The sequence below is a fragment of the Macaca nemestrina genome, chromosome 12 (assembly GCF_043159975.1).
Source record: "Macaca nemestrina isolate mMacNem1 chromosome 12, mMacNem.hap1, whole genome shotgun sequence".
NCBI classification, from domain to species: domain Eukaryota; kingdom Metazoa; phylum Chordata; class Mammalia; order Primates; family Cercopithecidae; genus Macaca; species Macaca nemestrina.
The window spans coordinates 68,524,548-68,552,090 of record NC_092136.1 but is presented as its reverse complement, the minus strand read 5'-3'; the positions used below and the strand labels follow the sequence as shown (position 1 = coordinate 68,552,090).

General features: G+C 37.1%; 1 protein-coding gene across 1 annotated transcript; it reads left to right on the top strand.

The window, feature by feature from the left end:
- The first annotated feature begins 22,369 nt into the window (after positions 1 to 22,369).
- Positions 22,370 to 23,335, top strand: LOC105468599 (olfactory receptor 52P1). Its single transcript, XM_011718796.3, has one exon. The coding sequence runs from the start codon at positions 22,370 to 22,372 to the stop codon at positions 23,333 to 23,335; it is 966 nt and encodes a 321-aa protein (XP_011717098.1).
- Positions 23,336 to 27,543: the final 4,208 nt, after the last annotated feature.

Here is a 27,543-nt window from a genome sequence, read left to right as displayed (position 1 = left end):
GTCCAAGTGATCTCATTGCTCAGTTCCCACCTATGAGTGAGAACGTGCGGTGTTTGGTTTTCTGTTCTTGCGATAGTTTGCTAAAAATGATGGTTTCCAGCTGCATCCATGTCCCTACAAAGGACACAAACTCATCCTTTTTGATGGCTGCATAGTATTCCATGGTGTATATGTGCCACATTTTCTTAATCCAGTCTGTCACTGATGGACATTTGGGCTGATTCCAAGTCTTTGCTATTGTGAATAGTGCCGCAATAAACATACGTGTGCATGTGTCTTTATAGCAGCATGATTTATAATCCTTTGGGTATATACCCAGTAATGGGATGGCTGGCTCATATGGTACTTCTAGTTCTAGATCCTTGAGGAATCGCCATACTGTTTTCCATAATGGTTGAACTAGTTTACAATCCCACCAAGAGTGTAAAAGTGTTCCTATTTCTCCACATCCTCTCCAGCACCTGTTGTTTCCTGACTTTTTAATGATTGCCATTCTAACTGGTGTGAGATGGTATCTCATTGTGGTTTTGATTTGCATTTCTCTGATGGCCAGTGATGATGAGCATTTTTTCATGTGTCTGTTGGCTGTATGAATGTCTTCTTTTGAGAAGTGTCTGTTCATATCCTTTGCCCACTTTTCGATGGGATTGTTTGCTTTTTCTTGTCAATTTGTTTGAGTTCTTTGTAGGTTCTGGATATTAGCCCTTTGTCAGATGAATAGATTGCAAAAATTTTCTCCCATTCTGTAGGTTGCCTGTTCACTCTGATGGTAGTTTCTTTTGCTGTGCAGAAGCTCTTTAGTTTAATTAGATCCCATTTGTCAATTTTGGCTTTTGTTGCCGTTGCTTTTGGTGTTTTAGACATGAAGTCTTTGCCCATGCCTATGTCCTGAATGGTACTACCTAGGTTTTCTTCTAGGGTTTTTATGGTATTAGGTCTAACATTTAAGTCTCTAATCCATCTTGAATGAATTTTCGTATAAGGAGTAAGGAAAGGATCCAGTTTCAGCTTTCTACTTATGGCTAGCCAATTTTCCTAGCACCATTTATTAAATAGGGAATCCTTTCCCCATTTCTTGTTTTTCTCAGGTTTATCAAAGATCAGATGGCTGTAGATGTGTGGTATTATTTCTGAGGACTCTGTTCTGTTCCATTGGTCTAGATCTCTGTTTTGGTACCAGCATCATGCTGTTTTGGTTACTGTAGCCTTGTAGTGTAGTTTGAAGTCAGGTAGCATGATGCCTCCAGCTTTGTTCTTTTGACTTAGGATTGTCTTGGCAATGCAGGCTCTTTTTTGGTTCCATATGAACTTTAAAGCAGTTTTTTCCAATTCTGTGAAGAAATTCATTGGTAGCTTGATGGGGATGGCATTGAATCTATAAATTACCTTGGGCAATATGGCCATTTTCACGATATTGACTCTTCCTATCCATGAGCATGGTATGTTCTTCCATTTGTTTGTGTCCTCTTTTATTTCACTGAGCAGTGGTTTGTAGTTCTCCTTGAAGAGGTCCTTTACATCCCTAGTAAGTTGGATTCCTAGGTATTTTATTCTCTTTGAAGCAATTGTGAATGGAAGTTCATTCCTGATTTGGCTCTCTGTTTGTCTGTTACTGGTGTATAAGAATGCTTGTGATTTTTGCACATTAATTTTGTATCCTGAGACTTTGCTGAAGTTGCTTATCAGCTTAAGGAGATTTTGGGCTGAGACAATGGGGTTTTCTAAATATACAATCATGTCATCTGCAAACAGGGACAATTTGAATTCTTCTTTTCCTAACTGAATACCCTTGATTTCTTTCTCTTGCCTGATTGCCCTAGCCAGAACTTCCAAGACTATGTTGAATAGGAGTGGTGAGAGAGGGCATCCCTGTCTTGTGCCAGTTTTCAAAGGGAATTTTTCCAGTTTTTGCCCATTCAGTATGATATTGGCTGTGGGTTTGTTATAAATAGCTCTTATGATTTTGAGATACGTTCCATCAATACCGAATTTATTGAGCATTTTTAGCATGAAGGGCTGTGGAATTTTATGAAAGGCCTTTTCTGCATCTATTGAGATAATCATGTGGTTTTTGTCTTTGGTTCTGTTTATATGCTGGATTACATTTGTTGTATTGCATATGTTGAACCAGCCTTGCATTCCAGGGATGAAGCCCACTTGATCATGGTGGATAAGCTTTTGGATGTGCTGCTGGATCTGGTTTGCCAGTATTTTATTGAGGATTTTTGCATCGATGTTCATCAGGGATATTGGTCTAAAATTCTCTTTTTTTGTTGTGTCTCTGCCAGGCTTTGGTATCAGGATGATGTTGGCCTCATAAAATGAGTTAGGGAGGATTCCCTCTTTTTCTATTGATTGGAATAGTTTCAGAAGGAATGGTAACAACTCCTCCTTGTACCTCTGGTAGAATTCAGCTGTGAATCCATCTGGTCCTGGACTTTTTTTGGTTGGTAGGCTATTAATTATTGCCTCAATTTCAGAGCCTGCTATTGGTCTATTCAGGGATTCATGTTCTTCCTGATTTAGTCTTGGGAGTGTGTAAGTGTCCAGGAAATTATCCATTTCTTCTAGATTTTCTAGTTTATTTGCGTAGAGGTGTTTATAGTATTCTCTGATGGTAGTTTGCATTTCTGTGGGGTCAGTGGTGATATCCCCTTTATCATTTTTTATTGCATCTATTTGATTCTTCTCTCTTTTCTTCTTTAATAGTCTTGCTAGCAGTCTGTCAATTTTGTTGATCTTTTCAAAAAACCAACACCTGGATTCATTGATGTTTTGGAGAGTTTTTTGTGTCTCTATCTCCTTCAGTTCTGCTCTGATCTTAGTTATTTCTTGCCTTCTGCTAGCTTTTGAAGGTGTTTTCTCTTGCTTCTCTAGTTCTTTTTATTGTGATGTTAGAGTGTCAACTTTAGATCTTTCCAGCTTTCTCTTGTGGGCATGTAGTGCTATAAATTTCCCTCTACACACTGCTTTAAATGTGTCCCAGAGATTCTGGTATGTTGTATCTTTGTTCTCATTGGTTTCAAAGAACATCTTTATTTCTGCCTTCATTTCGTTATGTACCCAGTAGTCATTCAGGAGCAGGTTATTCAGTTTCCATGTAGTTGAGCGGTTTTGATTGAGTTTCTTAGTCCTGAGTTTTAGTTTGATTGCACTGTGGTCTGAGAGACAAATTTGTTATAATTTCGGTTCTTGTACATTTGCTGAGGAGTGCTTTACTTCCAATTATGTCATCAATTTTGGAATAAGTGCGATGTGGTGCTGAGAAGAATGTATATTCTGTTGATTTGGGGTGGAGAGTTCTATAGATGTCTATTAGGTCTGCTTGGTGCAGAGATGAGTTCAATTCCTGAATATCCTTGTTTACTTTCTGTCTCGTTGATCTGTCTAATGTTGACAGTGGAGTGTTGAAGTCTCCCATTATTATTGTATGGTAGTCTAAGTCTCTTTGTAAGTCTCTAAGGACTTGCTTTATGAATCTGGGTGCTCCTGTATTGGGTGCATATATATTTAGGATAGTTAGCTCTTCCTGTTGAATTGATCCCTTTACCATTATGTAATGGCCTTCTTTGTCTCTTTTGATCTTTGATGGTTTAAAGTCTGTTTTATCAGTGACTAGGATTGCACCCCCTGCTTTTTTTTGTTCTCCATTTGCTTGGTAGACCTTCCTCCATCCCTTTATTTTGAGTCTATGTGTTTCTCTGCATGTGAGATGGGTCCCCTGAATACAGCAGACTGATGGGTCTTGACTCTTTATCCAGTTTGCCAGTCTGTGTCTTTTAATTGGAGCATTTAGTCCATTTACATTTAAGGTTAAGATTGTTATGTGTGAACTTGATCCTGCCATTATGATATTAACTGGTTAGTTTGCTCGTTAGTTGATGCAGTTTCTTCCTAGCCTCGATGGTCTTTACATTTTGGCATGTTTTTGCAATAGCTGGTACCGGTTGTTTCTTTCCATGTTTAGTGCTTCCTTCAGGGTCTCTTGTAAGGCAGGCCTGGTGGTGACAAAATCTCTAAGCATTTGCTTATCTGTAAAGGATTTTATTTCTCCTTCACTTATGAAACTTAGTTTGGCTGGATATGAAATGCTGGGTTGAAAATTCTTTTCTTTAAGAGTGTTGAATATTGGCCCCCACTCTCTTCTGGCTTGGAGAGTTTCTGCCAAGAGATCTGCTGTTAGTCTGATGGGCTTCCCTTTGTGAGTAAGCCGACCTTTCTCTCTGGCTGCCCTTAAGATTTTTTCCTTCATTTCAAATTTGGTGAATCTGGCAATTATGTGTCTTGGAGTTGCTCTTCTTGAGGAGTATCTTTGTGGAGTTCTCTGTATTTCCTGGATTTGAATGTTGGCCTGCCCTACTAGGTTCAGGAAGTTCTCCTGGATGATATCCTGAAGAGTGTTTTCCAACTTTGTTCCATTTTCCCCCTCACTTTCAGGCACCCCAATCAGACGTAGATTTGGTCTTTTTACATAATCCCATACTTCTTGCAGGCTTTGTTCATTTCTTTTTCTTCTTTTTTCTTTTGGTTTCTCTTCTCGCTTCATTTCGTTCATTTGATCCTCAATCGCTGATATTCTTTCTTCCAGTTGTTCGAGTTGGTTACTGAAGCTTGTGCATTTGTCACGTATTTCTCGTGTCATGGTTTTCGTGTCATGGTTTAGAGACTTAAATGTTAGACCTAATACCATAAAAACCCTAGAAGAAAACCTAGGTAGTACCATTCAGGACATAGGCATGGGCAAAGACTTCATGTCTAAAACACCAAAAGCAATGGCAACAAAAGCCAAAATTGACAAATGGGATCTAATTAAACTAAAGAGCTTCTACACAGCAAAAGAAACTGCTATCAGAGTGAACAGGCAACCTACAGAATGGGAGAAAATTTTTGCAATCTACTCATCAGACAAAGGGCTAGTATCCAGAACCTACAAAGAACTCAAACACATTGACAAGAAAAAAAACAAACAACCCCATCAAAAAGTGGGCAAAGGATATGAACAGAAATTTTTCAAAAGAGGACATTCATATAGCCAACAGACACATAAAAAAATGCTCATCATCACTGGCCATCAGAGAAATGCAAATCAAAACCACAATGAGATACCATCTCACACCAGTTAGAATGGCGATCATTAAAAAGTCAGGAAACAACAGGTGTTGCAGAGGATGTGGAGAAATAGGAACACTTTTACACTCTTGGTGGGACTGTAAACTAGTTCAACCATTATGGAAAACAGTATGGTGATTCCTCAAGGATCTAGAACTAGATATACCATATGACCCAGCCATCCCATTACTGGGTATATACCCAAAGGATTATAAATCATGCTGCTCTAAAGACACATGCACACGTATGTTTATTGTGGCACTATTCACAATAGCAAAGACTTGGAATCAACCCAAATGTCCATCAGTGACAGACTGGATTAAGAAAATGTGGCACATATACACCATGGAATACTATGCAGCCATCAAAAAGGATGAGTTTGTGTCCTTTGTAGGGACATGGATGCAGCTGGAAACCATCATTTTTAGCAAACTATCGCAAGAACAGAAAACCAAACATTGCACGTTCTCACTCATAGGTGGGAACTGAAGAATTAGATCACTTGGACTCAGGAAGAGGAACATCACACACCGGGGCCTGTCACGGGGAGGGGAGAAGGGGAGGGGGAGGGATTGCATTGGGAGTTATACCTGATGTAAATGACGAGTTGATGGGTGCTGACGAGTTGATGGGTGTAGCACACCAACATGGCACAAGTATACATATGTAACAAACATGTACTTTATGCACATGTACCCTAGAACTTAAAGTATAATAAAAATAAATAAATAAATAACTAAATTTAAATTAACCAACAGGCTCCTGAATGACCAGTGGGTCAATGAAAAAATTAAGAAGAAAGTTGAAAAATTGTTTGAAACAAATCATAATGGAAACCTAACATACCAAAACCTATGGGATACAGCAAAAGCAGTACGAAGAGGGAAGTTTATAGCTACAAGTACCTACATCAAAACAGAAAAAAGACTTCAAAGAAACAACCTAATGATGCATCTTAAAAAGCTAGAAAAGCAAGAGCAAAACAAACCCCAAATTCAAAGAAATTATAAATATCAGAGCAGAAATAAGTGAAATTGAAAAGAGAAAAACAATACAAATGATCAATGATACAAAAAGTTGTTTTTTGAAAAGTTAAACAAAATGGACAAAACTTTAGCCCAAGAAGAAAAGAGAGAAGCCCCAATAATAAAATTAGAGATAAAAAGGAGACATTACACTGACATTGTAGAAATTCAAAGGGTCATTAGTGTCTACTGTAAGCAACTATATGCCAATAAATTGGAAAACCTAGCAGAAATGGACAAATTCCTAGATACATACAACCTACTAAGACTGAACCATGAAGAAATCCAAAACCTGAATAGACAAGTAACAAGTAACAAGACTGAAGCCATAATAAAAAGGCTTCAAGGAAAGAAAAGCCTAGGACCTAATGGCTTCACTGCTGAATTCTGCCAAACATTTAAAGAAGAACTAATACCAATTCTGCTCAAACTATTCAAAAGATATAACTTGGAATACTTCCAAACTAATTCTACAATGCCTGTATTACCCTGATACCAAAACCAAACAAACAAACCTCAAAGAATAAAGAGGAAACTACTGGCCAATATCACAGATGAATATTGATGCAAAACCCCTCAACAAAATTCTAGCAAACTGAATATTACAACACATTAAACAGATCATTCATATGACAAAGTGAGATTTATCCCAGGGATGCAAGGATACTTCAACACATGCAAATCAATCAATGTGATACATTATATAAAGAGAATGAAGGACAGAAACCATGTAATCATTTCAATCGATGCTAAAAACGCATTCGATGAGATTCAACATCCCTTAATAAGAAAAACCCTAAAAAAACTGGGAATAGAAGGAGCACACCTCAACATAATAAAAACCATATAGACAGACCCACAGCTAGTATCAAACTTAATGGGGAAAAACCGAAAGTGTTTACTCAATATCTTGAACACTACAAGGTCACCCACTTTCTCCACTGTTCTTTAACACAGTATTAAAAGTCCTCAGCTAGAGCAATCAAATGGGAGAAAGAAAGAAAGACATCCAACTTGGAAAGGAAGAAGTCAAATTACCCTTGTTTGCAGATGATATGATCTTATATTTGGAAAAATCTAGCCGCCACCAAAAATACTATTAAAACTGATAAATTCAGTGAAGTTGCAGGATACAAAATCAACATACAAAAATCAGTAGTATTTTTAAATGTCAACAGTGAATAATCTGAAAAAGAAATGAAGAAAGTATTCCCATTTACAATAGCTACAAATAAATCAAAATATCTAGGAATTAACTTAAACACAGAAGTGAAAGATCTTTACAGTGAAAACTATGAAACACTGATGCAACCAATGTAAGTGGACACAAAAAATAGAAAGATATTCCATGTTCATCGATTGGAAGAATCAATAGTGTTAGAATGTCCGTACTATTCAAAGCAATCTACAGATTCAATGCAATCTCTATCGAAATACTAACATTTTTGGCAGGAATAGAAAAACCATCCTAAAATTGATGCAGGACCACAAAAAGACCCAGAATAGGCTAGGCTATTATATGCAAAAAGAAAAAAAACTGAAAGAATCACATTATTTGACTTTAAATTATACTATAGAGCCATAGTAACTGAAATGGCATGGTAATGGCATAGCAACAGACCTAAAGACCAGTGGAACAGAGTAGGGAACCCAGAAATAAATCTATAGATATTCAGTGAACTCATTTTAGGCAAAGGTGCCAAGAACATACGCTGGGGAAAGGACAGTTTTTTCAATAAATGTTGCTGGGAAAACTGGATATCCATACGCAGAAGAATAAAACTAGACCCTTATATCTCAACATATTAAAAAAATCAAAGAAAAATGGATTAAAGACTTAAATCTAAGACCTTAAACTATGAAATTACTGAGGAAAACATCAAGGAAACTCTCCAGTACATTGGCATAGGCAAAGATTTCCTGAAAATACCCCTACAGGCACAGGCAATCAAAGCAAAAATTGGACTGCATTAAGTTAAAAAGCTTCTGCACAGGAAAGGAAACAATCAATGAAGTGAAGAGACAACCCACAGAATGAAAAAATGGAAAAAATATTTCCAAATTACCCACCTGACAAGAGATTAATAACCAGAATATATAAAGAGCTCAAACACTCTATAGGAAAAAGTATAATCCAATCAAAATAGGGAAAATATCTGAATAGACCTTTCTTAAAAGAAGACATACAAATGACAAACAAGTATATAAAAAGATGCTCAGCATCATTGATCATCAGAGAAATGCAAATCAAAACTACAATGAGATATCATTTCATCCAAGTTAAGTGTTTTTTATTCAAAAGTAGACAATAAGAAATGCAGGTAAGAATGTGGAGAAGAGGGAACCCTCATACACTGTGGTTGGAAATTTAAATTAGTACAACCACTGTGGAAAACAGTCTGGAGATTCCTCATAATACTCAAAATGGAGCTACCATTCGATCCAGCAATCCTACTCTTCAGTAGATACCCAAAAGAAAGAAAATCAGTATACTGATTTTCTGCACTCCCATGTTTATTGCAGTACTATTCACAATAGTCAAGATTTGGAAGCAACCCAAGTGTCTATCAGCAGATGAATGGATAAAGAAAATGTAGTACATATACAGTGCAGTATGAATCAGCCATATAAAAGAATGAGATCCAGTCATTTTCAACAATATATATGGAATTGGAGGTCATTATGTTAAGTGAAATAAGCCAGACAGAGAAATACTAACATTGCATTTTCCCACTTATCTGTGGGAGCTAAAAATTAAAACAATTGAACTTAAGGAGATAGAAAGTAGAAGGATGGTTTCTTGGGGGTGGGATGTGCAGTTGGGAAGGAGGGGGATGGAAGAAATGGGACAAATAAATAAGACCTAGAATTTGCTTGCACAACATGGTGACTATAGTAAAAAATAATTTAATCTTATGTTTTAAAATAACTAAAAGAGTATAATTTGATTGTTTTGAAACTCCAAGGATAAATACTTGGTGTGATGTGTATCCTGTTTGCTGTGATGTGATTATTACACATGGCACACCTATATCAAAATATCTCATGTAACCCATAAATATATACACTTACTATGTACTCATCAAAATAAAAAATTTAAAAATAAAATAATTATAAAATCCAATATCTATAAAATCAATGCATTGTTAAAGTTGCTACAAATGATTATACAGAATGTCAGTGCCAGATTCTTCCACACACTTAAAACTCATCTTCATTCTCAGAGCAACTGTACTAGGTTTAGTCTAAGCATTCAAAAAAGAAACTAATTGATTAAGTATTGACTGATTTCTTTGTTGATTCTGAAGCTAACAAGACATAAAGACAGAATGTGAATAATAATACAAATAGAGAGATTGGAAGAACCATTAATGAGACAGAAGAATTATAGATCATAGTCTCTTATTCTATCCTCACTCTTGCCTCATTTCTGGGTAAAACAAATATTTATGCTTTCCCAGTGACAATGTTCATTGCCGTCCCTGCACACTCTCATCTTCTTCTAATCTTCTAACCCTCCCTCCCACTAAACCAATCTCTTTTTTTAATGGCTGTAAGATCTCTGCCCTCTTGTTGTTCATGACACTTTCCCCCATTTCAATGCACAGATTACTGTAACATCTATAAAATGTTGAACAATTCTGATAGAACCCATCGTTCTTTTATATTTTTGCAATCTTAATTGTGCTCTCAATTGTCAATAATTATTTTTCATGTACCATTTATTTCAAAAGTCATTACTTTCCAGAAGGCCAACAGTTATCATCTCACATTTAATTTATCAGATAATGACATTTTTCATTTGTCATATAAAAAACAAGTATAGTTATAGTATTTCAATTATTGAAAAAAAAATTCTCAGACATTGAATTGTTGCAAGAAGTGTAGAATATATGGTCCTTACAAGACCCCCCTTATCCCATAGCCTTTACACCTGCCTCTGTAGTATTTAGGGGAAGCCTGCTCTTAATAAAACTGACAGTTCTCTTGAGCCAAAGGCAGTCCGCGACAAGAGTTACAGGAGACCTGCAGTTCTTACGCTTTTGGCAAAACAGCTCTCATCCTCCAACCTATGATTCCTTCCCTATCAACACACAACATCCCTTATACCCTTTGTCAATACAACCTATCTGCAGAACAGTACCACAAAAGAATAGAATTTAGTTCTGAACAAAAGAAGGCTTTCAGAACTAATCATACCTCACATCCTTATTTACTATTGACATTTTAAGAAAACAACCTTTTTGGTCAAACTCAATCACCATTATTTTTATCATTATATATTTATGAAATCTCCTAATTATTTTTAATTCCATAGCTATTCGTCAGTTCCAAAATATATTCTACCCTTTAGAAATCAGAGAGTACGGTAAAAAAACATATCTTTCCATGAAAATTCACTTTACTTTCTTCCTCTAACAGAAAGCAGGCTATGATCTGAGCATATTGCATTCTAAACAGCCATACCAAACGGAAGATACTTTTATAAATCTCACTGCTCACAGACCACAGATTTTTTTTTTTTTTTTTTTTTTTTTTTTTTTTTTTTGAGACGGAGTCTCGCTGTGTCTCCCAGGCTGGAGTGCAGTGGCGCGATCTCGGCTCACTGCAAGCTCCGCCTCCCGGGTTCACGCCATTCTCCCGACTCAGCCTCCCAAGTAGCTGGGACTACAGGCGCCCGCTACCACGCCCGGCTAATTTTTTTGTATTTTTAGTAGAGACGGGGTTTCACCGTGTTAGCCAGGATAGTCTCGATCTCCTGACCTCGTGATCCACCCGCCTCGGCCTCCCAAAGTGCTGGGATTACAGGCTTGAGCCACCGCGCCCGGCCACAGACCACAGATTCTAAGAGTGCAGGTATGTATTAGATTCTCTTGCTCCCCATTGTACTTTCCAGATCTTTGTTTCTCTTCCCACTTTAAAATCACAGGCCCCTATGAAACACAGACTGTCATATCACACTACCTATTCCCCATTCCCTTTTCAGTTACTTCTGATGCTCTTAGTCACCTTTTCTCATCAAGTTGTGCTTTTGGTACTTTTTATCATATCAAGGTAGGTTTTTGATGCCTTTCCCTCTGTTACTACTTCTGTTGTAACGGTTGCCTATAATTGATTTATATCAGCAATGAAAAAGAAGCTTGGCCTTTTGTTTCTTGACTTCCTTATTTTTAATAGTCTTTTTCTTCACCCCACATCAGCCACTCAGAATATTATAAATAATACACTAGAAAATGGCATTACCTTTAAAATATTGTTTTAAGGATCTTACATTTAACTTTTATGTTTAGCTCATGTTCTTCTAGTTCATTTTTGTCAGTAACCTTCTACTTCAGCAATTCCTTGACATCATAAGGGTTTCTAATCCATCAGTGCTTCCACCTTTTCCTATTACCATCTTACCTCCTCACCAGTTAGTTAGAAACTATGTTCAATCACTATGTAAACACTTTCATATGTTTACATTCCACTTCTTCGTTCTCCTCTCCCTTAATTGTACTAATATAGTAAAGATGCAATCCCAGCTCTGTCTGCTTTGCAACTACATCTGAACAGCTGAACATGACTTCAATAAACACATTCGTCATCACTGATTCTAGTTTAGCTATAATCCTCAGGGGGAATTGTCAGCACACCCAGGCAATCATAGTATGTTTCTATTAACACTTCTACTCTGTGAGACCTTTTATTGTCTTTCTTCTTAATCTCGCAACACTTACACCTCTCATCTAAAATAAAATGCTGTTTCTGTATATTTCATAAGAAAGTAGAAGAAACCAAAACAATTTCCTCATTTCCCCACCACCAAAAAGTAGCACTCACTGCATTGGTATTGTGTCTTCCTGTAACAATGGATGACCTGCCACCACACTCTTATTTAAGGCTCACTCATCTGCTAAAATGAATATTTTCTTTTCCTCATATAAAAACTTCGTCCTGCAATTATACTCTTCTCTACCGCCTCATCAGCATTTTACTTCCAGTGAGACTTCCCATTACTCTCATTTTCACAATCATCATTCTAGCCAGAACGTCCTTAATTTTTACTTGGACAACTGATAGAACTCTCTACTGATTGTTCTGCTTCTCTCTTGCCTATGTACTGCTTATTGTTCATGAAGCAGCCTTGTTATCATTAAAATCTTAAAAAATATAAGTAGTATGATATCATAACAGCTTATCATCATATCATCATAATGGCTGCCCATTATATAAAGAATAATGTCAAAAGTCTGTGCCACGATGTACAAGGCACTGTGACGTACTCTGATCATAAATATTCATGACCCTCGTGAGGTACAAGGAATCTCTGCATTCAGCTCACCTCTCCAACTTCATCTTCTACACTGTCCCACTTGCTCACTTTATTCTTGGTCTTTTCTCTTCTTTATGCATGATAAGTTTGTCCCTGCCTCAAGGTACCTGTCCTTGCTATTACATCTCCCCACAAATCTTCACATGACTTACTCTATTTTTATATGAATCTGTAAAGATATTACTGCATCTTAAACTTCTATTTTAGTCACATTAACCAACATGTTAGCTTTTAAAACAATCTTTTTTAGAAATAAATGCCTTTATACTTGATGGAATCAAAAAGTAATTCAGTCTTGACTGCGTCTTTGAAACAACTGAAGAGTTTAAAACTTACTGATATGTAGGTGCCACTGATTGAATCTGAATGTATGGAATTGGACCCTAGACACAAACTGTTTTCAGAGCTTGTGGAGGCCTTTCCCTGTGTAATCATGTTTTGAATGACCAGCCCAAGAGCTGAATCAGAAACTGTAGATGCAAGGGTGCTCAAAACTCAGTAATTCTTTTCTTCTTTGTTCTTTCTGGCCCTTTGCTTCTCATCTTCCTTTATTATTCTTTGTCCAGTAGATAACTTACATATGAACAGACAGTCACAACACAAACCAATAAATGTTATAACTGATATGTAAAAGAGTTTATGGAGTTTGAAGGGACTCTTCCCTGTAGAGGGGACAAAGAAAATTTTAAGAAAGTGTGATTTATTATAGCCTGAAAAAATGACAAGAGTTAGTCAAATAGAGAGGTGGGGAGAAATAATTCTAGATAGAGAAAATGATAAGAGGAGAAACACAATATCAGAAAATTTAGGTATATTTAAGTAATGGTGAGGAATTCAGTGTAACCTTGCTGTCAAATACGTGGAGTCCTGGGAACAAGGTCGGAGGTGAATTTGTGATTGACAGCTCCTTTTGCTTAGAATAGTTTTCACATCACATTCCTCTTTTCTTGACAAACACATGTTCAACTCAATCCTATTCTCACCTTCCTCTTGCCCATATTATGGCTTTGCCCATATCTGTACTCCATTGCGTGACACTTAAACATTAAATTTCTTTTCTTTACTTGATTCTTCTCATTAACTAGTATTTATTAAATACGCACCATGAGCCAGAATTTGTAAACCAACTCCACCTTGTCATGCTTGATAATGTGTTTGCATTATTTTAAAGTCCTGGATTCTTGAGTCTTTTACTCATTCACCCTCTACATCTTCTGTAAACTTGCTCAACTTTCAGAAGGCAGGCAGTACTTTCAGCTATCTGGGATAGAGGGTTGCCGTGTGGCTAGGAAATAAATGCCAGGTAGACAGAATCTGTTAAAGCTCCAGATAGAAGGAGCTTAGGGAAAACCATCTGATTTTTAAAAGGGGAGGTAGGGTTAGTTTATTTAATTATTTAAATTAGAACTTACCTAGAGCACTATATTCTTCCTACCATGTGCTTTTCTTCTGATAACCAGAGCATTGACATTTGGAAGTCACAACTTAAATCTGCCCATCTCATGTTTCATGGAACACTATCTTTGTTGAGCTAGGAAGGAAAAGCCCCTGAGAAGGAGTTCCCTGTCTACCCCAGCCCTCCTCCTGCGTTTCTTTCCTGAACCCAACATGTAAGCTTTCTCATTACAGTGAGCCAAGTCTCTCTCGCACTATATAAGGGAGATTTTGAAGTCTGTGATTTTATTTTCCAAGTAGTCTGGGCACAGTCATGACTCTCCAGAGATCAAGGATAGAGGAAGAATGGAAGAAGTCCTTTATTAGAGTATCCCGTTGGGCCTCTTATTCAAAGGGCAACATGACCTGAAAAGGAGTTTTCAGAGGAAAAGAGATAATTGTGTCCTTTTCCAGTTTGCATGTCATGATATAATAATGGTGCTATGAGACTTATTTCTATTTGTTCTGAAATTTGTTGAAGCAGAAAATCTTTGTCAACTTTATATTACAATGATAAATATCTTACAATACAATATATACAAATAAACATGGCTTCTTTACTTGAGGTTATACTTTCACCTATACTGCATATTGTTACATATCTCTTCAAAATATTACTGTCATTTTAAACACCCATACACAATATGAAATTCCCCATTTTCCCACATTCTTTTTTTTTTTTTTTTTTTGAGATGGAATCTCGCTCTGTTGCCCAGGCTGGAGTGCAGTGGTGCAATCTTGGCTCACTGCAACCTCTGCCTCCCTGCTTCACCTGCCATTCTCCTGCCTCAGCCTCCCGAGTAGCTGGGACTACAGGCGCCCGTCACCACACTCGGCTAATTTTGTGTATTTTTTAGTAGAGACGGGGTTTCACCATTTTAGCCAGGATGGTCTCAATCTCCTGACCTTGTGATCTGTCCACCTCCGCCTCCCAAAGTGCTGGGATTACAGGCGTGAGCCACCGCGCCTGGCTCCCACATTCTTGATAGCAATTGATATGGCTTATTTTTGCTAATCTGATACATGTGAAATGGCATCTCACTATTGCGTACACTTGTATTTTTTTCTGCTAGCCTTATTAGCTAATTAAATGAACTTTCTTTTCATGTATTTTTGCCTAATTTCCTAATAGGCTGTTACTCTTCTTGGAAATTGATTTGAGGTTACTTTTATTTCATGCTTATATTATAAAAATCCTATCACATATATATTTCATTAATTTTCTCCTAATTTCTCCTATTTTCTCCTAATTTTTTCTATTTACTCAAATGCTGTCATTTCATGTTATACTAACATAAATTATAAAACAGGGAACTATATCAATTGCTTCATTTGTGGTTTGTACATTGTGTCTTAATTTTTCTTGTGTTCAATACTATATTCCTGCAAAATAAGGATTTTTATATAATATAAATATAACATTAAGAATTTATTTTCAATTCATCTGAAATTCATGTTTTTATGGCTCATTAAAAGGTCATATTTCATTACATATTTAAGTACATTAATATCTAATCTCAAATACTGATTAGTGCATTCTATCCTTTCTGATTAGTAATGTCATATATGTTAAAAAAAAGTTAGAAATTTGTTTCTAGGCTCTTCATTCTTTTTTCCCCCAGTGTTATTCTAGTAAAAGTTTGACACAAACTTCTACATTTTAAAATAATTTGTAAGGTATGATAGGGCAAGTCTCCCCATATTGCTCTCACAGTCTTTGTCATTTTTATACTTTTATTTTTTCATATTAATTTTATTATTTGTTGAGTTCTAGAGATTTCCTCTTGGTATTTTAATTGGAATTCCGTCTAATTTATAGATTCGTTTGAAATGATTAGATATCTTTTTGGTATTGAATCTTTTATCCAGGTTTATGGTATGGTGTTCTCTTTTATTATGCATTTTTATTCATAAAAATTCCATAATGTTTTATAAGTTTTGCTTATCTCTTTATTTTGATCTTGTATTTATCTGTCTTGTTGAAATCTTTATAGACTAACAAATTTTCTGTAGATTCTTTTATACTTTCTATGCAAATTGTAATACCATTCATGTTTCTTATTTTTTTAATATCTTTTCTTCTTATTGCATGGCTGTGACCTTTAGTAAAATATTCAATATGGAAGGAGCAGGGGAATTGCATACTCCTTTTTATTCTTGCTTTAGAAGCATTTAGAAATGCTTCTAACTTTTTACCATTTATTACACATTTCTAATTTTTTAGTTCAGCAATATCTCATACTACTTGTGTCTCATATTTTCTTAAAAAGTAATATAGTCAATCTAAGATTACACACCTATTTTCATTGGGCTTTTGTAGTAACATCATATTATACTTTCATTTCTGCAGTGTCTGATTTGTGTCTTATTTCCATTTCTAGTGCTTATTGCAAACACCGCAAATCCCTTGCGGAATACAATAATGACATAGTAAAATAAATGGAGAAAACACATTGGTTTCTTTATTAGTCAAGTACATATACAAACACATTCAAGGGATCAGCTTACATAATTATGGAGGCTGGCTAGGCAAGTCCGAAGTTCACAGAGTGGACAGTCAGAGAGTAAAAATCACAAACATGCTGGAATCTGCCCAGGCATGGGATGAAGCTGGTTTCTAGAGGTATGAGTCTTTCTTTTTCCAAGGAAGGCCTAAGTCCCCTTTTAAGGTCTTTTAACTGATTAAGTCAGACCCACCCCAGATAATTCACCTAACTTAAAGCCAACTGATTGGGGTATTCCGGTACATCTCTGCAATAACTTTGCAGCAACACCTGTATTCGTGTTTGAATAACTGAGAATGGTGGGTGTGCAATGCAATGGCTGTTATTTCCCTTCCATCTTAAGTCTCACAAGAGATTATTTCTGGTAGCCCACTTGTCTGAAAAGATAATAGAAAGTGAATATGAGGGAATATACTTTTGCTTATGCAAGTTGACATTCCACAGGGCTATTATATTCTCCATAGAATGCATTATCCACAAATTTTCCCAGAAGTTGCCGAAAGGCACACTTGTTTTGTGGGATGAACAAAAATATTCCCGGTGAGTTGAAGGCCTTTGGAGGCATCTTTAGCTCTAGAAAGATAAAATTGTTCAGGACAAGATTCTAGGAAAGGAAAGTTGCTGCAAGCCTGTTCTGCTCTAGATTTTTAACATGACTTATTAAGGATATTTGTGGTAGCCACATTGTCCAGTAGAATTCACGGAGAGTAGAGACCAGATAGTAGTTTGGGGAGAAAAAAATAAAAAAATAAAAAAATAATTTTTTTTTGGAGTGGTGGTTCTTTAAAGTACGATCTCTTGACCAACAGCATTCCCTTTAATTGGAAACTTGGTAGTAAAGGCAAGTTTGAGGTCTTGCTCCAAACTCACTGAATTAGAAACTCTGGGGATGTGGACGAGCAATCTGTGTTTAACAGGAGCAGTAAGTAATTTTGAAGTACAAGAATATTTTCAAACCACTGGCTTCGAGAGCCTCTCAGGAGCTAAGATAGAGTATGACCATCAGAATTCAGATCCAGTGCAGGTGTGGGCACTGTTTTATGGTAAGGACAGATCTCCCTAGATAGGGTGTAGCTGGAGGAGAAAATAACCAGGGGAGCTTTTGGAAAGAGATTAAGGAGACCAACTTAAGTAAAGGTGATAAGAAGTCCAACTGCAGTAAACTGTGGAAAAAGACTACACTTCTACATTGACAATTCTCCAAACTCTCCCGGCATAATGTGGAATCCAGATCACAGCAGGAGCTACTTTTCTCAGAGGTTTAAGACACTCATTCATAACCTGAAGAAGGTCTGGGTTGCATGGTGGAGCAAATTACGGTAGTGGTAGGGCTACACCAAATATATATTTGAGTATTAGAGTATTGGCACCAAGAGTAAGTTAGTCTATAGAAAAATTAGATTTGAGGTTTAATGCAAATGAGCTCTCTGACAATACAGTTTACTGAAATAAGTACAGTGGACAGGTTTTCAGCAAAGGCTACCAGGAGATATAGGTTTGGTAGTGCTTAATGCATGTCTTCTCTGGTGTGCTCAGTTCATAAGATAATTACTTTACATGGTGAAAGATTGCCTTTAATAAGTCATATCCTCTAGATATCATGTATGGGTAAAATTTCCTGTTGAGTTTCATTACCACCTTGCTATATCATTTACAGGTAATATAAAAAAGTCAGCAGAGCATTTCACAAAGCCAGTCAGCAAGTCTGGGAACATGTGCAGTAAATTCTCTACAGTATTAGAGTCTTAGGAAAAAGTAAACATGGCAGAATGCGCCAGAGATAATCATAGAAAAGAGTGGAAGGAAAAGAAAGCATGTCCTGGAATCCTTTGGGTGGTGGAGCTGCCTTCAAGTAACCATAGTATTTGTATCCTCAAAGGCTCTAAAATGTTAGGTGTCCTTATGAAAATAGTGCCAGTACTGATACGTGGGGAGTTAGAACCAAACAAAAGCAACAGGAGAAGAGTTCCAAGGGAACAGACTACAAATACGTCTTCCCTGAATCTTTAACAAAAGCCTCTGGCTTCACCTTCACATTCTGATCTGGACTGCATCAGAAGAGTAAGCCTGAATGCCAAGTTTCCTAGGGAACATAGAGGCTCCCTAGGCGGCTCTAGCCTTAAACTCAGTGCAAGCCACCACACTCCCGGGGGGCTATGAAATATATTTCAGATAGTTGAGGGTGAGCAGAGACTTGCAATGTTCTTGCAATCTTCTGAGGATGCTTATATACTGCGATGCCTTCTCTTTTCTGCTCTCCTGGAATCATGTGAGTTTGGCTATGAAAAGACTCTGGAAAAGGCATTCCTTAGCCCTCAAGAGAAGTTTTTTTTGGTGCAAATTGGTTATGGAAAGTTTGCTTAAAAGCATGGAGAATAAGATTTAAAGACCAGGAAAGGAAATTTCCCCAAGTAACATATCTGTAGAGTCTGATTTGGAATTTTAGTTAGCAGGCATCTTGAAAAGAAATTATAGTTTGGCGTTAGGCTGAGTAGTTGGAAAGGGGAACACAGTGGGGAATTGCCTGGAAGAGAAGAAGCAAGTGATACATTAACCAGATGAAAGACATGCAAGGCATTGTGAAGAAAGTTTATGGCATTTACTATAATATTCCTGAAATTACTAACAAGCAATAATTTCTCATGAAGCATGGAAGAGGGAATTTGTGTGTCTAGTGAGATGGACAGACACTATAAAGTGAACAGCATGAAACTAGGCAGAAGGAATCAGCAGAACCTTCGATATCCTTGAGCTTTTTCCCCCTTAGTATTCTGACATCAGGCAGAGGCAGCCCAATTGTAGCTATGCTCTGGTGCATACAGGCTTACAGCCTTTGGTTTCAGGGCACGGAAAACCTTCTTCACTCCCAGGCCTTCCCCTAATTGGATGTTAGAACTTTTATCTTACTGAAGATATTGGCTTTAATGTCACAATAAGCATCAGATTTGTGATTGGGTCAGAGGACAAGTTCAAACTGAGGTATGAGTGAGAAGGGCCACAAAAGTTTATCAATATCACAGAATACTTTGTATAAGGAAAGATGTGAGATCACAGATCTGCAAGTTGGATGGAATAGTGCTGGAAGTGAGGAAATGGATAACAGCACATGGCTCTATAAAGCATTGGTGTGTGCAAAGCTTGGGGTTCCTAAAAAAGAAAAGACTAGAGGAAACAAGAGGCACTGCGAGTTTAATGTTCACTTACATCAGTTAAAGGAGGAGTGAATCTAATCAAGTAATATAGGGTCATCTATACTCAGTCCAGTTTCTTCAAGGGAAAAACCTAAAACGCAAAAGGAACCTCAAAAAAATCATCAAATTAAGCCTCCTGGCTCTGAGTAAGTGAATTTGTAAGAAGACCGAACACTGTAGGAAATGTGGCATAAACTAAAGAGTTGGGGTGATGCTGTGAGCGGGGCTCCTCTACTTTTGTATTCTGAGTTCAGGTCCATTATCTGTGTTGAGCCATCAGTTGAGCAGAGATCACATTTGCTAATAAATTAAATTTATGTCATAAAAGCGATAGCTGAGTGCATCCAATTTGGCTGAGAGCAATCAGGAAAGCTGTTTTCCAAATTATCGTCGTATAGCCCTAGAAGGCATACAGAAAAAAATTATAAAGAACAATGTGTTCACAGTTTATCAACAAGCTTTCCCTACAATGGAGCAAATTAGATTGAATGTAAACTAGTTACTCATATAAACATATACACTAAGACAGGATTCTAGCTGGTTAAGAAAACTGCAGTGAGGATTCTGCATTGGATATGAGATTGTTTCCTATTAAAATGAAGGTGATGATAATAAACAACATTTATTAAGCACCTTCTGTTGACCACACACTGTAGTGGATACTTTTCTTTAAATTCTCACCAGCTTGTAAAGTGTTATTCCCATTGTGCTTCTTAGAAAACTGTAAGGTGCTGGAGGAAAATTGACTCATTCAAAACAACACTGCCAATAGGAGGTAAACACAAAGATTTGTTCCCAGTTTTGTGGGTTCCAATGCCTACATTTGTTTTAACCACTGAACTTTGCTGCTCTAAATCCCCAAGATTTTATACCTCTGAAATAGCTTGCCTCTTCAAAGAATACATGAAGGCAATCATGAGATCTGGCATACATTCTTCCCTGAATATTAGGTGGAGGAGGTCTGGAAAGTGCAAACCGTATCAGTAATGGTCACACATTTGACCATATCCAAACTTTCCCCTTAATGTGTTTCTCTTTGGGAAAGATAAGCCCCTCGCTGAAATTGATTGGAGCCTTGTATCTTTGCTGCTTCTGCCCTCCTAGGCATAAGCTCACAGAGCACTGTGTGCAAGACCCTTCATATACACCTCTGTTACAGGGGTTTATCCCTCTCTTTCCTGGAAGTCATATCATTTGTTGACTCTGAGCTGTGATCAGATTAACACTGTCACCACACTCCTCTTCTTCAGTTAGTTCCTAAATCTCTGAAAACAAAAAACAGTGGTTGATCCTGTTCACCAACATCTTTGGGCTTTCTGGTGTGGTTTAGCCTTTTAAATCCATGTACATTCCCAAATAGGAACATCTGTGCAGTTAAAAAATGGAGAGGCCCCTTTAAATGTATGTTCTCAGTTACTATATACACAGAGTAGCTGGTCTGTTAAGAAACAGGGGAGTTTAACTCTCCTCCCACCTAATGTGTACACACCCAAAGGGAGAAAGAGATATGGCAAAGAGCTGATTCTCCTTTGATAACTATATTCTACCTCCCCAGATTTCCTGACTTTTTTGTGCTGATCGTCACAGTATCTCCAGCTTTAAAAATAAGGCTAGTTATATATGAGACAAACATTAAATATTTGTGGTTGACACACGGATATAAATTTTCAGGCAGTGAAGTTCTCATACTCATCTTGAAAACTTTTAGCTAAAATGATTTCTCAACTTTTATCATGCTCCTCTGTTTATTCCCAAGCCCATGGTCCCACATACTCTGCATAATTCCTTTTAGCTTAAGTAACACTTGCTGTGGATTGAGTCCCCTTAGAGGCTGGGGTACTGGAAAGGTTGGATAAATTAGAGAATAGTATTCATTTTTTTTTTCCATAAAAAGACATTAGTCATCACTGTCCAGGTAAAGTCAAAGTACTCTTATAAAATCACTTCTTGCCATTGTGGAATGGTAACATTGAGAAGGATTGGACTATGCCCTTTCTTAGAAATCACCAGGTACTGCAGATAGAATGCGAATAAAGGATTGACCAAGATGGCTGAAAAAGCTTGGAACTTTCCGTTTCAGAAATAGAGTGAAGTCCAAAAGGGTTACCTTCAACACTTCAGGGAAAGGATAGCTGAAGCATCTTATGAGATTTCAGATGAAGATTGAGAAGATATATGTGAAAATATATCTATAGCTTAGTAAAAAGAGTGGAAACGACTGGAGTAATATTAAGTTCAAAAATAATTACTAAGTACATGGCCCCAGGTTAGAATCTATTCCAACTTAAAGGACAAGAAAAAAAATGTCCAAGATTACCCAGTGAACTATGTTTATAGTTTATGTCACTAAACTGATAGTCACACCTAATCTCTTCTTATACTCCATAAAAGAGAATGTGTGTGTATGTATGTGTATTTCTTTGTGTGTATGTATATATTCAGGTATATTCCTATAGCCTTAGTTAGGAGACAATTCTAGTTTATCTGAAGGCTTATTTGACCCATTTCTCACATTCACTTATTTTATTTAATCAGCATTATGTATCAGGTATTATTCAAAGCTCTTTAGAAATCTTTAGAAATATTAACCCATATAATTCTCTTCTCTATAGGGAATAGATATGATTATTATTGCTATTTTATGGATGATGAATCTTTCTAAACATGATATAGCTAGTAAGTGTTACTCTTCTCTCATTTCTATCTCTGTTCTATCTTGTTCCTCCAGGTAATGTGATGCCATGTGGAGGTTTCTGACCGCAGAGAACGTCCAGCACTCTTGGCCACAACATGGAATCTCCTAATCACACTGATGTTGACCCTTCTGTCTTCTTCCTCCTGGGCATCCCAGGTCTGGAACAATTTCATCTGTGGCTCTCACTTCCTGTATGTGGCTTAGGCACAGCCACAATTGTGGGCAACATAACTATCCTGGTTGTTGTTGCCACTGAACCAGTCTTGCACAAGCCTGTGTACCTTTTTCTGTGCATGCTCTCAACCATCGACTTGGCTGCCTCTGTCTCCACAGTTCCCAAGCTACTGGCCATCCTCTGGTGTGGAGCTGGACATATATCTGCCTCTGCCTGCCTGGCACAGATGTTCTTCATTCATGCCTTCTGCATGATGGAGTCCACTGTGCTGCTGGCCATGGCCTTTGATCGCTATGTGGCTATCTGTCACCCACTCCACTATGCCACAATCCTCACTGACACCATGATTGCCCGCATAGGGGTGGCAGTTGTAATGCGAGGCTCCCTGCTCATGCTCCCATGTCCCTTCCTTATTGGGCGTTTGAACTTCTGCCAAAGCCATGTGATCCTACACACATACTGTGAGCACATGGCTGTGGTGAAGCTGGCCTGTGGAGACACCAGGCCTAACCGTGTGTATGGGCTGACAGCTGCACTGTTGGTCATTGGGGTTGACTTGTTTTGCATTGGTCTCTCCTATGCCCTCATTGCACAAGCTGTCCTTCGCCTCTCATCCTGTGAAGCTCGGTCCAAGGCCCTAGGAACCTGTGGTTCCCATGTCTGTGTCATCCTCATCTCTTATACACCAGCCCTCTTCTCATTTTTTACACACCGCTTTGGCCATCACGTTCCAGTCCATATTCACATTCTTTTGGCCAATGTTTATCTGCTTTTCCCACCTGCTCTTAACCCTGTGGTATATGGAGTTAAGACCAAAGAGATCCATAAAAGAGTTGTCAGAGTGTTTCAAAGTGGGCAGGGAACTGGCATCAAGGCATCTGAGTGACCCTGGAGTGTAGAAGGGACTTAATCCAAAATAAAAGAAACTTTTCAAGATAAAGAATCCTCAGTATGTAAGACCAGAAAGAGCTTTTAAGCGGGGGATAATGTCTTCTGCAGAACCTTCTAGACCATTTCCAAGAATGATAAATCACAGAGAAAGGCATTCTTTCTTTCCTTTCAGAGAAGTGTAAACATGGGAAGATTCTTGCCACCTGGGTAATGTGCAGATATTGAAAACAACCCATTGTGTTCTGGAGGGTTTCTACCCTGCTGCAGTTTAGAAGAGTCCCTGCATAGCCATAAGAGTCTCTTCTCATTTCCTGGCACCCTTTCAATATTCCAGGCATGGATTTCTAATTTTATACCTTAGGATATAGCAGCTATCTTGTCAGCTGCAAGAATCAGAATATAGGACAATATAGCCACAGTTAAAGAAGTTAATGACGCAAAAGATTTATTATGCTTTTCCATAAACCCTATATTTCTCCATTAGAGCTTCAAACCGAGACCAGAAAAAAGATCCACCAATATCCACAATTTTACTTAGTGGCAGAACAAGGGCTTGAAAACTAGAATCCTTTAGTAGAAAACAATAGGACTTCTATGAATGAGGGGTTAGGAATAACAAGAGAGGTTAGGAATAACTCTTCATTTCTAGACATTTTCTATTTATCTCACAGGTACACTCCTGTCTCCAGCCTCTCGGGAACTAACCTAAGTCTGAATGACCTTGGATATCATCCCTCACAGGCAGGTTCCAAATATTCTTGTACATACATGCAATGGGAGGACCTTACGGAAGTCACTGACTTATCTCCTGAATCTATAAGAAACAGTCACTTATCCAAACCACTCAGAATGGGAATTCTTAACTATTAAATTATTCATTATTTATTAATTCATCTAGGTATTTATAATGAAAAGAAGATCAAGCTTGATTCTAGTTAACTCTGTGTGGTGATGGAAAGTTCCTAACTTATCCATGAAACTAAGATTGAAAACCAGTTACTGTACATACTGAGCTCTCTGTCCACTCCCTACCAAATAGCTTCAGACAATTTATCAAACACATTCTCTTAACAAATTAGCACTTTCAATTTTGAGTTCGCCAATGGTACATACCTTTTGCTTGTCATCCGCTCATATGCCATCCTACCCTGCTAGGTGGAGGGAACACAAAACTCCCTTATGGAAGTTCACAGATGCTCCTGTCCTGGGAAAGTATCAGTCCTGAGGTAGAAAGCTAATGTCCAGCTCTTCAAAACTCTCAGTCTCTGTCAGGTATATAAGTGTTTTATTGGGATACTGCAAATATGTTGGGATAAACAATGTGCAAATAGTGAAACTCAGTGAAGTAGGCTGAACACTGTCCATTATTCAAAGAAAAAAAAAATCACTTTTTATAAGGAGATTACCAGTATATGGGCTGTCACTGGTTTTAAATTTTTATTCTAATCCTCAAATTGAGATATTCTTAATAGATTTTTAAGAATCATATACCATTCTAATACTACAGTTTATCAACAAAATTACCTTTGTCTTCTCCAAATTGGCCGCTTTTCTAGCACAAAGACCTACAACCCCAACTGTGTAATAATCTTACACTGTATCATGGGTTTCTGTACTTTGTAGAACATTTCTAAAGTATATTGTAAGCAATATACTTATAAGCACTGCTTGTTCATAACTTCTCTCTTTAACTTGAATCTCAATGCTAGATGTCTATGTGTTCACCTTTTATGATTTGCAATAAGTTTATATCATGATCAACCCCTTATACACCTGCTACTCATGTTTGTAATATTACATTAATTTTAATTTCATAAAAAATGAAATGACAAAGAGTGAACTATCTCCAATTATAATCCTCATATAAACTTCTGATGTGTAAAGCCCTGATTTTGTCCTTTCTTGCTATATTTATATGTTACCAATTTCTTTTTCTTTTCAAGAAAGCCTCTTATTCCCTTGGGAGCCCAGACCATCAGTCACTTCTTGCATTTCTGCTGTTTATAACCCATTTGAATTTACTGGCACCTTTGCCCTATAGAAAAATTTCTCATAACCTTAGTGATTATTTTAAATGAAAGTTGATGAAAAATATTTTTGGAACTAATTATTGCTGCATTCTTATGTCCTATTCTTCCCTTGTATTACAATCTAACTTCAACCAGAAGTTGATGTTACCAGGGAAATACCTGTCATCAAAGTCAGCAGTAACCATTTTTAACTGAACTACCTTAAATTGTGTTATGTTATGACCTACTTCTCCAAAATCTATCCACTGTAATTTCTATGATCCCACACAATCCCAGTTTTTCTTTCATGTCTCTAATGTTTTTCATCCTCTTCTCCTTATTTTATTTTTAATGAACCTGACTTTTAAATGTTGCTGCTTCTCAGAGATCCATCTTTGGCTAACTTCTCACTCATTCCAATCTAAGTCCATAGCAATGGGGACTATGAAAGGAAGAGCTGAAAACCCAGAACAGTGTCAAGGCAGAGGGCTTCCTGCAGGAGACAGTAACTAGATATCTATGCAGAAAACACTGTGCTCTTCATTGCATTAGGAAACTTCTTTTGCCTTTTTTTTCCTTTAAGTTATGACCCATGGTGTGCTGGTGTGCTTAGCTAATTCCTTCCCACTGTCATTATCTCTTGCTTCTGATGATATCATCTTGAACTCAACTTGACTAAAAGCAGACTTCAAATTATATTAGTATTTGGAATCTGTTCCTTGTAAGATTAAGCAGTGGGTAATTGCTTTTATATAACACTACTCAGTATCATTTTTTCCGCTGCTTTTTCTTGGTTTGGTACTATTGGGTATTTGACTTGAAGGGCAGTACATAGCCCAGTGGGTAGGGTCAAGTAACAGAGCTCACCCTACTGACTTGTGATTTGATACAGGAATAAATCCATGGCTTAAGTTGGTGACCTGTGTGTCTGCTCTTATATTGGAAATATTGAGAAACAGGCGTATTTGTCGTTGGTGTTGCTTAGCTGGTAGAATATAAATCTAGAGATGTCAGTGGCCATTTAGCAATCATTTAAGAAGAATCTGTCTGTGGCCGAATACAGAAGAAAGTAGAAACAAATAATGTAAAAATATAGATAGCTAATATTATTTGGATGCCTAGAGCCAACAGTGATTAAATACATTTCTACTGCTGCATATTTTATTTAATAGAACACATAAATTTATCTTCTTGCTTAAAATATTTTGAGTTGGACTTTAACATTAGATTGGTGTAAAAGCAATTGTAGTTTTGGCATTTAAAAGTAATGACAAAAGCCGCAATTACTTTTGCACCAACCTTAACATATCCCTGGAGAAAAGGAACTCTTGAGCCCATCACTCAATCAAGGTCTCAGCCGTAGTAGCAGAAACAGACCCACACTCTCTCTCCCATTCTTTGAGGGATAGCAGACAAGAATTGTATTGATACAAGTCTATTAATTTCCAGATGTCTTGCAGAACTCACAACCACCTTCAGATTCCATTTTATATATCCAACAATAGGCCCTAAACAAGAGTAAATGAATGCAAAAAAGACTGGCTAATAGAAAGTCTCCACACTGAAGCACTGAGGAAAAAAGTAATGAAAGAAACAGAACGTGAAGCATGAAATACATGTAGGATGCAGACAAGAATATTTGCATACATGTAGTTGGCTTTTTGGAAGGAGTAGAGGGCAAAATTAGTCAAAAATACATATTTTAAGAGATGATGACAAAGGAAATTGTAAAACTAATAAAATACATTAATTCAGAGATGCAAGAAGTTTAGCAAATGTTAGTAGATTAAAGATGAATAAAATCCACATTAGATACACTAGAGTTGAATTAGACATGCATTATTGAACTGCTGGAAGTCAAAGGCAAATAGAAGAATGTTTAAAGCAGTCAGGAAATGTGCGTAAGATCTTCAAATGAATTAACTTTACACTAACAGCTGATTTAGCAACACAAATGATTAAAGATATTTCATTGTTTTTTAAATTCTGAGTGGTGAAAAATATAACTTTCAACTATAAAGCTGTAGCTAGGAAACACATTTTAATTACGAAGGTGAAATAAAGACAAATGGACCATCAAAAGTTTGATACACTTTAGGAAAAAAAAGGTAATTGCTTTAGAAAGAAGAAAAATAATTCCCTTTTCCTTTTAAACAATATTTATTGGAAATTTAAAATGTACACATTTTCAAAT